Source organism: Dasypus novemcinctus, chromosome 4, assembly GCF_030445035.2.
Source record: "Dasypus novemcinctus isolate mDasNov1 chromosome 4, mDasNov1.1.hap2, whole genome shotgun sequence".
NCBI classification, from domain to species: domain Eukaryota; kingdom Metazoa; phylum Chordata; class Mammalia; order Cingulata; family Dasypodidae; genus Dasypus; species Dasypus novemcinctus.
In genome coordinates this window covers 81,388,071-81,404,100 of record NC_080676.1, presented here as the reverse complement: position 1 = coordinate 81,404,100, position 16,030 = coordinate 81,388,071, and the positions used below count along the sequence as shown (strand labels likewise).

General features: G+C 43.4%; 1 protein-coding gene across 1 annotated transcript in view; it reads left to right on the top strand.

Moving 5' to 3' along the window:
• The window catches only part of ARHGAP31 (Rho GTPase activating protein 31), a 123,362-nt gene extending 112,793 nt beyond the window's left edge, over positions 1-10,569 (top strand). Inside the window, exons 11-12 of the mRNA XM_004480790.5 lie at positions 158-429; positions 3,608-10,569. Of these exons, the coding sequence (XP_004480847.2) occupies positions 158-429; positions 3,608-6,034 (2,699 nt within the window). The 3' untranslated portion in view covers positions 6,035-10,569. The remainder of the gene's footprint in view (positions 1-157; positions 430-3,607) is intronic.
• Positions 10,570-16,030: the final 5,461 nt, after the last annotated feature.

The window sequence follows — 16,030 nt, the reverse complement described above, 5'->3', positions numbered from 1 at the left end:
TCCTTGGAGGAAAGGGTAAGGAATGTGAGGAGCTGAAAGCTGGGAGAATTCCTGCCATTCTTGTGAAGCAGGACTAGTCCATGATAGTGACTGTCCTGAGAACGGTCCCTCCTGAAATGAAGGCTCCTTCAACTGATAACTCACATCCTCATTGCAGCTTCTGCACCTAAGAAGGCAGTTCTTGAGGATCCCAAGACCGTTCCTGAAGCAGTGGGGGCAGTGGAATGCAGCAAAGGCCTTTCCCTGGAGCCAGGTGTCCACCTGGAGGAGAAGAAAACCTTGGAAATTTCCCTGGGCTCTCAGGAGTCAAGTGAATTAGAAAAGACGCCGAGTCTGGAGAAGGTGGTGGAGGAGGCTGGCCAGGTGGAGACCAGAGCTCTTCAGGAGAGCCCCAGAGCCAGAGCTGAAGCTGTATTTCTTCATGAGATGGTAAGGTAGACTCACTGCCTGGTCCAGCCAGGCAGATCCTTTATTTCCCAAGGGCTCTTTGTACAGCATGAAGTAGATTCTTTTTGAAGACCAGAACAGTTTCTGTCAAAGGGACTTTAGGAGGTATCCTAATCAGGTCTAGGATTTTTTGCTGTGAACTTTTCAGAGGTCTGCAGTGATGGGAACTATCCAGCTCAGATTCCCTTGGGCAGACTTGACACTAAATATTTCTCACCCGAAGTCACTGTAACCAATAACCTGAAGCCAGCACAAAACCTGCTTGTCATAATCCAGTCTCAAATATGATGACCATTAACATGGTAGAACCCTCTGTTTCCAGACATCCTGGATGGAGAGCTATCTACACTTGTTTATAAAATCTCCTGAACAATTTCCAGGATCCATTCCTTCCTCCTTTGGATTTTGGAGAAGTTAAAATCCAATGCCAGAGTTGACCAAATCTCATCCACTTTTTAGAGGTGAAATTTTCCAAGAGGGTCCTTGGAAAAGATGAAGCTGTGGAGAGGAGGTTTTCCAGGGAGGAGTTCTGCATTTGCCAGGTAGCTCACTGAACTGGTGTAGTGTGTCAAAGGGGAAAAGAAAGACCTTTGTCTTTCAACTTGCTTCCAGGGACTTGGTTTCCAGGACATGCACAGAAGGGCCATGTGCTGGGAATTAGGGCATTGGCCTCTGGAGGGCTGAGACATTGTTCCTATAAGATGTGTTTGTATTTGCCGAAGGGGAAGGATGCAGATATTCTTATGGGGATTGAATTCTGGGAGGGTCCAAGAAGGAGTATGGCATTGTTTTGAGAAGCAGATAAAGTAAGTTAGTTCTAGAAGGAGAACTAGTAAAGGCATGCAATTCATTCATTCATTTAAAAACGTGTCTTAAACACCACATGTGCCAGGCACTACACTGAACACCGGGACCAGTGCACTGAACAAGACTGTCACAGGCCATGCCTTCTTGGAGCTGTGAGTCTGGTAGGAGAAAGGTCATTAAAGAAGCCATTCCTAGAGAAGTATGGCACACATGACAGGAGGACCTAACCTAGTCAGAGGCAGGAGGGGTGTTGTGAGGGTCAAGGAAGGCTTCTCCGAAGGACAGATATTTAGGTTGAGAAGTTTGTCAGGAGGAAGGGGGTGAGTGGGAAGGGGCAGCCTCCGGGCAGCAAGAATAAGATGTGTCATGAATCTGGGGAGGGAAAGAGCACAAAACATTCCAGGAACAGGAGAGCTGGGCTGGAGAAGGCGAGGATTAGAGGGAAGCAGGAGCCACATCAGAGAGGACTGTGTGGAACGGATTTGGGACTTAACCTGAGCACAGTGGAAGAGCATCTCATATGTTCAGAATTTTGTCTTTAAAGGGTCTCTGTTTTCTGGGAGGAGAATGGCGTGGAGAAGGCCAAGAGGCAGGGATGCCAGTTAGGATGCTAGTGTGTGCCAGACCAGGTGAGAAAAGTTGGTGGCTTTGACTAGGGTGGGGGCAATGGAAATATGAAGAAATGGAAAGATTCGAGAGCTACTTAGAAGGTAGAATAAACAAGGCTTGGTGAAGGATTGGGTAAGGACTGAGGAAGAAGGCAGAGTTAAGGACACCACATAGGTTTTTGGTCTGAGCAAAAAGATAACTAGGGGGTCCACTTAATGAGATAGAGAATGGAGTGTAGGGGAGTTTAGATATTCATTTAGTTATCCAAACTGATTAATTTCTTACAAAGAGATCAATAAATGTAGGTGCTGAGGAGAGCAAAGAGACGAATAAAAGGCTGTCGCCGCCCTATTGGAGGGCACAGTCTAGTAGGCAAAGTAGCAAAGTCCACAAAGAAATATAACACAGTCAGATCTCAAGATGTTCCTGCCTCTTGACCAAATAATCTTACTATTGGAGATCTATCTGAAGGAAATAATTCAAAAGGAAACAATCTATTTCAATCCAATAGACCCATTTCTAAGAGACTACTCACAGTATACCAGGCACCACTGGGCCCTGAGGAATCAAAGACAAACACACTCGTGACCTCAAGGAGCTCCTGACGCACTGGGAAAAATAAGACAAGCGTATAAGTAGCTGTAATCTGAAATGGCATGTGATCTGAGCCAGGGGGGATGTGCTGAGAGGTGAGCAGTCGACTTCTGAGGAAGACCTGCATACCTGCAGGTCAGAGACTCCTCCCGGCACAGCTTCTCCTTGGGACAGAATTAGGCTGTAAGACAAGAAATGAAAGGAACTGAAATATTTCCCTGGCCCTGATGAGGCCTCCCTCCATCTCTTCCCTGTCTGCAGCTTTAGACTTTGTGTGGGGAAATGGAGGTGTCAAGAAGGACAAAGAGAAGGTGGACTTGTGACTAGATGGGAAGAGAAGGACAGCAAACAAGATGGAGGAGGAGTTTTGTGTGATCAATTTATCTTTTTTAAAAAGACAATAATAAAAAATAAATAAATAAAAATTTTAAAGGTAGGGGAAAAAAAAAAAAGATGGAGGAGGAGGAGGAAGCAGCTCAACGAGCACAGAAAAGAAAATCCCACCATGTTACAAGGGTTGGTTATCTGTGGGCAGCAGGAATATAAGGTTGTGCTGTTTTTATAGTCTTTTCTTCTTTTTTTATGTATTTGAATTTTTTTCTACATGGAATGTGTGTTTGTTTGACAGTAAGGAAAAACTATATTTATTTATTTAGAAAGCAAATCTCAGGGCAAGAGTTAACATTTTCATTCCACTGGGAGATTCTCATTCTTGTATGGCTTCAGGTAAACCTGAGATCAAATGAGACCAGGGTTTTTGCTTGTGTTATAAGGTAATTGTGCGTAGAGATTAAGTGCTTATGTTCTGGTATAGACAGAGCTGTGGGTTTCAATCCTGTTGCTCTCCAACTCGGGTAAACTGTTTATTCAGTTAAACATAGGTCTCATCTAAAAAAATGAACGTCATTTTAGTTGTATTTATCTTCTAGGGTTGTTATGAAAATTAAACAAGAAAATACATTTAAAGAATTTTATACCACATGATATATACTTAATAAATATCTGCAGTTATTATTAATGATGTATCCTTTATTTGCTGAAGTAGCAAAGCCTAGCACTCTTCCAGTCCCTTCAGTCTTGCTGGGAACCTGTGGTTGCCAGCGTCAGAAGACCTTGGTTCTATGATAATCAGTGTCTTGATGTTTTTCAGGATGAAGATGATTTGGCCAGTGCCCTGATCTGGCCTGAGATTCAACAAGAGCTGAAAATCATTGAATCTGAGGAGGAGCTCTCTTCATTGCCACCACCTGCTCTTAAGATCAGCCCAACGGAGCCAATTCTTGAGTCCAGTCCAAGATCTTTTCCTTTCACAGAGTCTCCGGGGAGCTTGTCTTCCAGCTCCACTCCAGCTCCAGCCTCAGTCCCTCTGGAGGAGGGGACCAGGGACACAACCAATCAGAGCACACAGGGCTCTTCAACTGCAGCCAATAGAAAAAAGCCAGAGTCACCTAGCCACCTCGAGAGAGCCGCCCCTGAGAAAGTCCAACGCCTAGACCCCACCAGCTTGGCTCCCCTGGAAATAGTTCCATTTGAGGTGGCTTCTCCACAAGCAAAGGTAGAGGTGGGAGACTCAGGAAACCTATCTCCTCCTCTCCCACCTGCTCCTCCCCCTCCAACCCCTCTAGATGAGGCACCTCATCTGACGAAAGCCAGCCCTGAGAGAGAAGACGCATCCAGGAATTTGAAGACAAGTCCCTATTTTGACCAGCTCAAGTCCAAAGGCAGCCCTGGTGTCCCCAGCCTTTGTCAGGGAGACAAGGCCACTCCAGAACAGAATGAGAAGCAAAATCCAAAAATTGCTGCACCTGAGGGTAAAGGCCCTTATTTTCCAAGCCCAGCAAGGGAGGTTGAGGTCTCCTCACAAGGAGAAGTGGATGTAGCCCATTCAGTACAGGAGCCCTCAGACTGTGATGAAGATGATGCTGTGACAGACATTGCCCAGCATGGCTTGGAGATGGTGGAGCCCTGGGAGGAGCCCCAGTGGGTGACAAGCCCCCTTCATTCCCCGACCCTGAAAGAAGTGCAGGAAGCCCAGGGGCAGAGCCTTCAGAGCCACCGGCTGGAGAAGAGGCTTTCTCACAGGCCAAGCCTTCGCCAGAGCCATTCTCTAGATAGCAAAACCACAGGTGAGAGCCAGTGGATTCTCGAGGGTTCCTCTTCCAGCAGCAGCTGTGCTAATCTTGAAACAGAGAGAAATTCTGACCCTCTACAGCCACAGCCACCCAGGACAGGGATTACTGTTTGGGAACAGAAAGCCCCAAGATCCTGCAGAGACTTCTCTGGCCTGAAAGGGACAGAGGCTTTTTCAAGACAGAAGGGACCAGATGGTGTGCAGCCCAAACCAGCAACCAGCTCTGTCAATCTAGAGGGAAAGGAACTGGAGAAACAGCTGAGGCACGACAACCCACAGATTGAACGAGGTGATGTTTCTGGGCCAGAGAGCCTCGAGGGGGGTTCACCCAGCATGCAGGAAAGCACCTTGCAAGGAGAGCATCCCACAAAGTTACAGCTGAAGAATACTGAGTGTGGGCCCCCAAAAGGGAGAAATAGGCCTTCTTCCCTCAACTTGGATTCTGCTATAGCCATTTCTGACCTCTTTCGGTTTGAGAATGTGGCCTCAGTGGGTTCACCTGGAATGCAGCTCTCTGATCCAGGAGACCCAGAGATCTCATGGGTGACCTCATCTCACCATAAAGCAGATCCCTGGAGGGTCCACTCCCATGACTCCCAGGATCTGGATGGTATTGCTCATGCCCTGACAGGCCGCCGCAACTCCGCTCCCATGAGTGTGTCAGCTGTGAGAACCTCCTTCATGGTCAAAATGTGCCAGGCCAGGGCAGTCCCAGTCATCCCGCCCAAGCTTCAGTACACACAAATCCCGCAGCCCCTGCCCTCTCAGAGCTCAGGAGAGGTTGGGCTTCAGGCTCCAGAGAAGACTCAAGGGGAACCCAGCCAAGCCAGTGTGACCTCTCAGAAGCCTGCCAATGATGATTTTTCCTCCCCCCTGGAAAGCCCAGAGGGGGAGAAACCAAAGAAAGATACAGGAGTCATCGGGTCCTCACCAGTGGATGGAACTGCATCTTGCATATGTGAGGGACCCACTCTTTCTTCAGAACAAGGCTTGTCTAACCTGCTTTCCACCCAAGATGCAATAGTGCAATGCAGAAAGCGAACATCAGAGACAGAGCCTTCTGGGGACAACCTTCTTTCCTCAAAAATAGAGCGACCATCTGGGGGTTCTAAGCCTTTCCACAGAGCAAGGCCAGGAAGACCTCAGAGCCTAATCTTATTCAGTCCTCCCTTTCCCATTATGGATCACCCACCCCCCTCTTCCACAGTGACAGATTCCAGGGTCCTGCTGTCCCCTATTCGAAGTCCCACCCAGACAGTTTCCCCTGGTCTTCTTTGTGGGGAGTTGGCAGAAAACACATGGGTCACACCAGAAGGGGTTACACTTAGGAATAAAATGACTATCCCAAAGAATGGCCAGAGACTAGAGACCTCAACCAGCTGTTTTTACCAGCCCCAGCGGAGATCAGTGATTCTAGATGGAAGAAGTGGGAGGCAAATAGAATGACATCAGTTTGCCTTCTGGTGTCTGAAAAATTGTCATGATTCATCTGGATGTTATTACAGGGCCAACTTTTCATTACCCAGACACAGGTTATCTAAGTTTGGGATTATTGTGACCTCTGATTTCTCCTTTCTTCAACCTTTTGACCATTTATTAATTAGTCCATTTGCCATAAAAGTGGTCAAGAAGTGGACCAAGAGATGAAATTTAGATTAGTCCATAGGAGCAAGTGGGAAAAGGCCAAGTAAGGGAAGAGGTTGAAATGCTTGCCTCCTGTGAAATTGGGGCTTGTTTGAGTTGCATTACTCTCCATTACCACGAATCTATCACTGTTGAGAGCTGGCTGTGATAATGTCCTTGCAAAGAAAGAGAAATCCTTTGCCTGTGTCAGAAAATATTGCTGTTGAGGTTTGAAGGCCCCCTCTTTACTTCATGCTTTTTATGCTTTTTAAAGCACGCATTCTTTCAGACAAGTTTGCTAACAGGCTTTGTAAAATGTTACTATCCAGACTAAAAGCAGATTTGGGAATGCAAACTAACACGCACGTAGGTGTTGGAATGGGTCAGTTTACCCATGCTCGTTCCCTGGAGTCCCTGCAGAGCAGTCCAAGATGGCTCCTCACCCCAGTATAGAAACTCAGAACCTCTATACCCGAGAGCAAACTCTGAGACTTGCACTGTCCAAGAAGACTTTCTAATTTTTGTTAATTTGGAACTCCAACTGCCACTGTACTGACCTCTGATGTATAAATCCAGTAGCTGGGCAAGGTGGGGGCTGAATGAAATGTGCTAAATTTCCATTTAGGTATGCAATAGCCCAGTGAAGTTGTCTGCTTCTTTTCAATATCAGAGTCCAAGAACTGGATGTTGCCATAGAAAAACATCACCCACAAGCAGAACAGCACCCAAAATTCATGTGTTTAAATTGGTGGGGCATTAGCAGAAAACACCTCTAGCTTCACTCCTCTTTTACACTGGGCTGGGACCAAGAATACAGGAGAGGATGAAGGGGAAGCCATGGGGGGAGTGGGAAGAGCCCTGAGATGGTGGCCCTCACCACCACTTGGTGAGAGCTGCTCTTTTTTTACTATTTTTTAAAGGACGTACCAGGGATTGAACCTGGCACCTTATACATGAGAAGCAGGTGCTCATCCACTGAGCTACACCAGCTCCCTAGAGCTGCTTTTCTTGACAATATATTTTAGCCCTTTCCCCTCTCTCCCTCTATTGCTGAATAGCAGATTTGAGGCACCTCTCCCTTATGTAACCCCACCATCCGCCACCTACTCCAGGCTCCCAAACTTGTTCTCCTTTGTCCATGTACAAGCAGAAACAATAAACCAATCCAACTTCCTTTTAGTTATTAGAATTTCCAGTGGCTCTTTCCTTTTCAGCTAGAGAGAGGGAGAACCAGTGTAACCTGCTGGCAGATTTTTGGTGCTCCCCAAAAGAGGCCCTCACAAGAGCCTTTTTCAAGGCAAAACTCATCTGTTTATCAATTTCAAACTTTCAAAGACAAATATCTTTTTGAGAAACTAAGGAAAATAGGAGCTATTTTTAGCCCTATGCACCTCTTCTCAGGTTCAAGCCTGGCTGAAACTCTGTCCAGATCAGTCATTGCAGAAATTTCTCTAAGGGCTCACAGTACCGCTGGGCAAACTCAAGACTGGAGCTGGACAGGCTGAGGGATGACCTAAAGTTATCCCCTCCAATGAGAAACTGGAAGTTGATGCCCTGCCACAGATATACATTCTTCTCTTTAGTCTTCCCTAATAAGGCTTACAAACAGCTTTTAAATCTTGTCCTAAACCTTTTAGGCCAGTGTCTGTGGCAAGGATAGTGGTGGGGAGTGTCAGATGAGGTGATGAGTTCTGCCTTCAGAGACCACCGAGATGAGTGAGCAAAAGGAAGAGGAAATAGGCCTTTGGCCTGTGGCCAACAGCTCTAGGGTATGGTGTTTTTTCCCCTAGGCAACCAAGAGTGGTGATGAGAGAGGCCCTGTTCAGGAGATTTGAAAATCACATTCCTACCCTATCAGACAATGTAGTAGATAGGGGTGACGTCATTCTCAGTGCACTTGTAGTGTCTGTGCTTTGATAAGGACCATTTTCCAGTTAGAATGTGAGAGAGGAAAGGGATCGTATTTCGCTTCACCATCAGAACTCTGAGCCTAGTAATGAAATATTTAAACTATTTTATGATTATTTTATATTCCTGTTTGTAACACTTCTAGAATATATTTTTTTCTTGGTATAGACTGAAAAGCCATCATTTACATATTAACAAATGACTTCGATTCTAAGGGTTGAGGCACCTAGTAGATTTATAAGATGGCTGCCATGTTCCTTTAGACCCTGACAATTGTCGTTTGTAGCGTCACCTTCAGGAGTAGGGATGTGTGAATGCCAACATTAGACACAAATGACTGGAGACAGTCCCTCCTGAACTTTCCTTGTCAGTCAATTCCAGACCTCTCTTTTTGACTGCCTTCCAGTTTGCCAACTATCATAAACATATTCATAAACTTCCTGTGGTCTGGGGCTTGTCTGGTGCTGATGAATTCCATTATATGGCAAAGGAAACTCATTTTATTTTCCCCTTATTTGTTCCCTCAAATTACCTCTTTGGTCACCCACTTGGGGTTCTGGAAAATGCATCCCTGAGAATGGCTGGATGGAAATCAGATTGCTGCTCCCATTCAGCAGGGGGACAGAATGCAGATGCTGCTGTTTTAAGAGGATCTACATGGTGCTGTTAAAAGGGCTGCAGTAAATTCTCAAAGGACAAAGAACTCCACATAGCTATCAATTCTTAAAGTGTGGATGGCTGATTGTAAATGTTGAATTTGAAGTGAAATGCACACATGTACCAAGGTTTTCTTTCAGTGTTAATAATTGTTTAAGAAGGTAACTATATTTATTTGCAAAATGGCCCTTCCAAGCTAACCTTTTTTGGCCAAAATGGACCAAAGGATAGCGAGAATTTGATTCTTATTCTCTGCGTCACTTGGAATAATGAAGAGACCTGACCAAGAACCCCATTAAGACACTGTTAGCCTAATCTAAGCCCTAAAATTCAAAATTGAATGGTTCAAGTCAAATTTCGGGATCCTAGAGACGTTAAAAATGTCAACATCATTATCCTCAACAAATTATGTTTATTAAGTGCTTAGTAATATTTCACCAAGTACCTGAGAGCTCCTAAATCCTTGAAGAGTCTAATGAAAAAGGAGGAAAAAATGGTAGCAAATTAAACAGCCCATAAACAACCAGGAGCAAGATTTAGAACCATTCATCACCAAATGAAGGCGGAAGGGGGAAAAATGTAGCAAGTAGCATCTCCTAAAAAGCACATCGGTTAATAGTGCTCTCATGACCTATTGACTAAATATCCAGATTAAACACAATTGTAAACCCAATAGATGGTACCAGTAAGAACTTCACTTTGATCATTTAAAAAGTTAGAGTGGCAACTCAGAATAATTAGTTCTGAGATTTTGTGTGGTCTTAATTGGTTTGTTTGTGAAGATTGCTGGATCTCTGCATAGGAGCCAAGTAGGATGATATTCCATACCCCCTGAGATTTTAGAGACTTCTGTCATCATGAAGCTGGTTAACTCCTGTTGATGATGAACTGTTACTTTCATGTATAGTGTTAAGGACATGATAATCATATCTGACTAAATTTGAGTGGGACAGTCATTTGTCTACATGGGCCTTGCATCCTTGCCTGCAGGGATACTGAGGAACACTTAAGATTCATTTCTCTGGGATTGGAGTGGGAGAAGTTCACAGTCAGTCCAATACCTACCAAGATTGATTGGGGCCACATTCCACTATGGGTGATCCTATCTGATGACAACATGAATCTTGGAGTGTTGCCAGGAGTATGATTTTAGGCACTCCCAGTGGGAAAGTTGTCTTGAAATTTGGAATGACAATATGATACCTTTTCTAGCAAAGTAAGTGCTAGAGGAGAGCGTCATTATCTTTCCAAGCATGGAGAGAAGGGGAAAATGGTAGAGGTTGCCTGAGATAATGCCACTCTAGAGGACATAAAATTGGGAGCTATCACAGATTAACTGGCACACAATAATTCATTTGTAACCTTAAGGTTCCTGAGCTATGCAGAGATGACTTCTCTTTGATGGTGAAGGAAGACATAGCTAAATGTACAAAGCTCATTAAGTACATAGCCATGTGTTTTACTGGATGAATCACAATGTTTTGCAATAATTTAATGCCACAGTACTTGGCTTATAATTCTGCAACATAAAGCAGTTTTTCAAAGTCTATTAGAAAGGCACAGGATTTCATCTGCTGAGCTCCACAAATGTTTCCAAAGATATAATCAAAATGTTTTTCTATTGATCAAAGAAGTAAATATTAAACATATCCACAGAGACAATTAAATGTAATTAAAATAGATTGTTATGCTTTAAAAACTTTAATAAATGATACAAAATATGCTTATAATTGAACTATGAGCTAGAAGTCATGGGGTCGTCAAAACCAATAATAAGAAAAGTGGATTATATACACCAGTGTCATTGTTTTAGTTTGTTCCTTCCCTCCAGCCCTTTCTGAACAATGTAATTGGAACTGGGCTTTGATTTTGTGGTTACTGGAGCTGGATTTGAGAATAAGGATTGGACTGGATCTTGGGATGGGAGTCAGTGTTGGGTTGTGTGTTCTCTGGTGTCATATTGTGTGGTGGACCATGAACCTTTAAATGATGGAACTGAAGACTCTGAAGATCTTCTAGTCCAACCTCTTAATTGCAAAGCAGGTGGGGAAACAGGCAAGGTCATGGAGCCCACTAGTCTCAGAGCTAGGAAAATTATTTTCCTATACTCTGAGGAGTTTTCTTTCAACAAAGTAACATCCTTTCTGCCTCAGTCCTATCTCTCGCTGCTCTTTGCTTTGCACAAAGAAGGTGATCATAAACCTGGAGGGATAGATGGATGAACCATCTGCTGGCTCATATTTATTTTTGAAAGATTCCATGGTAGGGTGTTATGACAGGGTGTTCAACCTGCTTTAGCCTTCACCAAAAATTTTGATGTCTTTTTTGTTGCTGTTGTTACTTCAGAGTTTGATCTCAGCAAAAAGTCCTGATGATTTGCTTCAGTAATTTTATTGTTATTGCACAGTCATGTCACATAAGATGCCAAGTATAAATGGATGGATGCTGTAATGGAAAATAAGATGAAAAAAGCTCTTTGCTTCTTAAAACTCCTTAGCTTAAGGAGTCATGTGGGTCCACATGCACAAATGTGAACTCTCAGTTTCGTATTACTTAAATCAATCAAGGAGGACCATTTTTTTATTTGAGTGAAAGACAATGTTTGCTATTCTGGCATATATTATCTAAAAAAAAGGGGGATAGGCACTCACTGAGTCATGACTGATCCTTAAAAGAACAATCACACAACCTAATGATATTTGCAGTGAGAAATATTGCCAAGGGGGTAAAAACACTACCATTTGCCACAATATTCTATTTAATACCAAACATCACTCAAGGCCTGCTCCTCTCCTATCACCCTTCATTACTGCCCTAAGTGCCTTTTTCTCCTATATACTCCCCAATTCCCACACTCTTAAGTTTCTTTTCTCTGAAACCCCCCCATCCCTTCCCTTCCACCTACACAACACACATGGGAGTTCCCTCACTTTCAACCCTTCCTACAGTTTCTCTGGAGTCCTTTTTTCCTTATAAATGCTCCTGCAGCCCTGGACTCTTCCTTAAATGTTACCTCCACTTTCTGGACTTCAATAAAATTTGACAGTCCCCTGAGAACACTTCTATTCCTGCACAAGAGGCTGCACATTCTCACATGTTCCACAGACTACAAAAGTCAGGAAGGTGCAGGGAACCATTCTGGTGTTCCACTTCTGCTTCTACACCACTCACTTCTTCCCATCTCATACAAAAATCCCTTATTACCAACATTTATAGCATCAATTATTTTAACTTTTAGGATTCCTTGCGGCCATGATGTAGTCAGAGCATGATTTCCCAGTCTCCCTGTTCCTCCCTACCTCATGTTACAGCATCATCCTGGATGACATTGATGTTCATGAGGAGAATTCACCCAACATCACTGGAGCAATTGCTTACTGCAATCACCACTACTCAGTTTTGGCCATTTGCTCCTAAGGTTACACACTGGACCATTTCATAACTCAGAATACTGTGATCTTAAATTTATATATTACTTTCCTAGAAACGTGTCTTAATCTTGATCTCTTATTCCTTCTATTTGCTCAAGATTATTAATGCCTGGCTCCCCCTACTTCTTTTGACAGTACCCCTGTTGGACTTCATTCTTCCTTCCCTAGCCTTTCCAGATCCCCAAGGTGCATCATCTCATCTATTCTCACCAGAACCATTAACTCTCATGACCACTAGTCCTTCAGCCATACCTGCATAGCAAAGCTGCAACCTAGGACCAGGACCCATCTTCTCTGCCCTTTTACTGTGTCTGTCTCTAAATGCCTCTAGATGAATCACTTCCCAAATAAGCATAATTGTTTCTTGCTTCACCAAAAGTTTACACTCAGATGTGTTTTTTCCATCTCCCACTACCACGTCCTCTTACCCTTATATGTATGCGCCTTCTTCCCTCCTCTTTTAGAGATACTCTTCCTCTTCCCAAGGGCAGTAACTCTACCTGGTTCCAAAGTGACTGCTTTATCAACTTTCTCCCATCCATTATTCTCTCATTCTTGTTAGTGTGGTCTCTCCCTCTTTGGGTTTCAGTCCCCCAACATATAAACATGTTAAAATCTCTTCTACTTTAAACAAAACAAAACAAAACCCCTCAACTCTGCCCACTTTTGCCTCTTTCCAAAGTCCAGGTTCTTGAAAGTCTTAAGTGTTCAATTTCTACTTCTTCATTCCAGTTCACTCCTGACCAACTGCAACTTCACTTCTACCCACATTGCTACTCTAAAATTCCTCTTGCTAACTAAAGCCACCAATGACCTAATAACCAAACCTAAGAGTCACAAAGTCTCTTTTATATTTTTGTTTAATGCTGTTGGTCATTCCTTTCTTTATTTAAGCTTTCCTGATTTGTCTCCTCTCTTGGACTTTCAGTCTTGTTCATGTGAAAGCTTCTTTTTCCTCTATCCTTTAAATGTTATTTGCCAGAATTCTGCCATTCCTTCTCTTTTCACTCCACATACATCCCGTTACTTTATTTATGCCTGTGGTTCTTCTATCATCCATCCCCAAATCCTTTTCTCCTGCACCAACTTTTAAATGGTTGATGTTTTTAACAGGTGTCCCAACCTTAAAGTCTTACATCCCCCCAGCTCCAAGATCTTCCTCCAAACTGCTGCCAAAGTGGTGTAAGACCTGGAGAGCTTGTTAAAAAAGATTTCTGGGCTCCACTTTCATTCTTAGTAGGTTTGGAGTAGGGCCCCAAAATTTCCATTTCTGCAAAGTTCCCAGGTGATGCTGCTGCTGCAGGTCCAGGAATTACACTTTGAGAACTTAGATGTGAGAACCCTTTGGATCATAAGTCCACTTATTCTCTGTTTAAAATCTTTTATTGGCTGTCCTCTTTCTACGTAAGTTCTCAGACTTCTACATTTCTAAGAATTATTTGGGGTGCTTGTGAAAAAAATATAGTATTGGGTTTCACACTGAAGATTCTGACTTAGAAGCGGATTTGGCTCAACGGCTAGAGCATCTGCCTATCACATGGGGTCACGGTTCAAACCCAGGGCCTCCTAACCCGTGTAATGAGCTGGCCCACTTGCAGTGCTGATGTGCGCAAGGAGTGCCATGCCACGCAGGGATGTCGCCCATATAAGGGAGCCCCACACGTAAGGAGAGCCACCCAGTGTGAAAAAACTGCAGCCTGTCCAAGGTGGCACTGCACACATGGAGAGCTGATGCAGCAAGATGACGCAACAAAGAGACACAGATTCCCAGTGCCCAAAAGAATACAAGCAGACAGAGAACACACAGAGAGCAGACAACTGGGGAGTGGGGAGGCACAGGGAAGGGGAGAAAATTAAATAAAAAAATAGATCTTAAAAAAAACAAAAAGAGATTCTGACTTAGATCTGATAGTGTCCAGATCATCCTTCTGAGAACTGCTGGCCTACAAGGTAACAAGAACCCTAACCCCTTAATATGGAATTTAAGTCCCTTACCTAGCTTTCTAGCATTATTGAACTAGTTTTTTTTAAAGCCTAGTGCAAATCCACTTCTTGAGTTTTTGTATATCCTGTTACCACTGCATGACCCATCCCTTCACTATCTATGTGGTAAACTCTGAGTCCTCCTTCAAAATACTTCTAAGTAGGTAGCACGAATTGAACCTCCTATGTGGTAAACAGGTACTCAACTACTTGAGCTACACACACTCCCTTCAAAATGCATCTTGAGCCACTGCTTCAGCGAAGCCTTCTCTAACAGTGCATACAGCTTCCATCCTCACAAAGCAAAGTAGATGACTCCCTTCTCTGCATGACCACTGTACCTTGTTCATATTTCTATTATTGAACATCCTGTGTTAAAACCGTCTGCCTTATGAACTCTGAACATTACTATTTCCAGCACCCAGCAGTGTCTGGCACATAACTGCCTGCTACGTAAAAATGGGTGGGTGACAGCGGTGGTGATTAATGGGGGGGGGGGGGAGGATGGGAAGGAAAGAAGGCTTAGAGAATATAAACATGGAATCAAATTATACAGAATAATGAGGAACATTCCCATTATGCTCATGCCTGTGAGCTACCCTCTTCTACTCTTGAAACATTTATACACCTTAAGGCCATCCAGACAAGTGGTATCCCAACCTCACCCTACTGATCTCTTGCTACACCATTCTTTCCACGCACCTTTTAATTTCTCAACATATAAACAATAACAAAAAAGGCCATTCTTTGATGGTATGCATTTGTACCATCACTAAAAGAATAGTGTCCCTGCTTTTACATGATCTGTAATAGGATACAGGTTAACTAGAGAATTTTTCTCTCCCCTATCTGAACACGGCACCTACAAAGAACAGCCAAAATGGGTAGGAGCAAGTTTAACTGATGGGTATTATGCCCTTTATGTTGCCACATGGAAGGGGGGGTTGGGACACTTGTAATTCCATTAGCCAAAATTAACTTTTATTTCTTCTATTCACTCATTTGTTTAGTTAGCCTACCCTCCGGTCCTCCTGTTCTACTTTCTTTTAGGATTTATCACCTAAGACAGGTCAGGCCAGAATGGGGAACTCAAGTCAGCTTACAAAACTAGTCTATTATTTCTAATCAGGGTTATCTGGGTTACTTTTCAATTTTAGAGCCAAGTTGGGGCCACTTTTATGAGACTTCCTGTGCCGATGCCACCACTTTGCTCTTAGCTGTCAGGTAATCACATCAAAATGTTTGCTAATGAAATTATCTCTAAGATCCTAAGGAAAGAAAAAAAGAAGATGGCAGCTTCCCTGCTCTCCTTATCCCCAATAAACCACTTTACAAAAACAGCTAATACAGTGGTTTTCTTGCTGTTCTTCTAATATACCAAACTTACTCCTTCCTCAGGGCACTGCTTTTTTTTTTTTTTTTAATATATTTTTTAAAAGATGTATAGAGCATACAAAACACTGCTTTTCCTGTTATCGTAGTATGGACTTCACCCCAAAGCTGTTTATATAGTTGCTTCACCTGGCCTCTGCAGCAACTCATGCAGTTCCATTCCTAGCCCTTTCTACTTCTTCGTCCTGATTTATTTACTCTAGTGTACTTACTGCTACTAGGAACCATAAGAATGTACTTATTGCACATTCTGCACCCCCTGCACCCTACAGTGTAAGCTATATGAGGTTTCGGCCTTCATATTGCTTTCTACATTTCTTTCCTTGCTACAATCCCAATGTTAATTTAGTGCTGGTCCTCAATATATATTTGTTGAATGGTTCAATAGATTCAGACCAAATGCCAAGTAATGTAATTTAAAAAAACCCCAAGGAATTCACATCAAAAT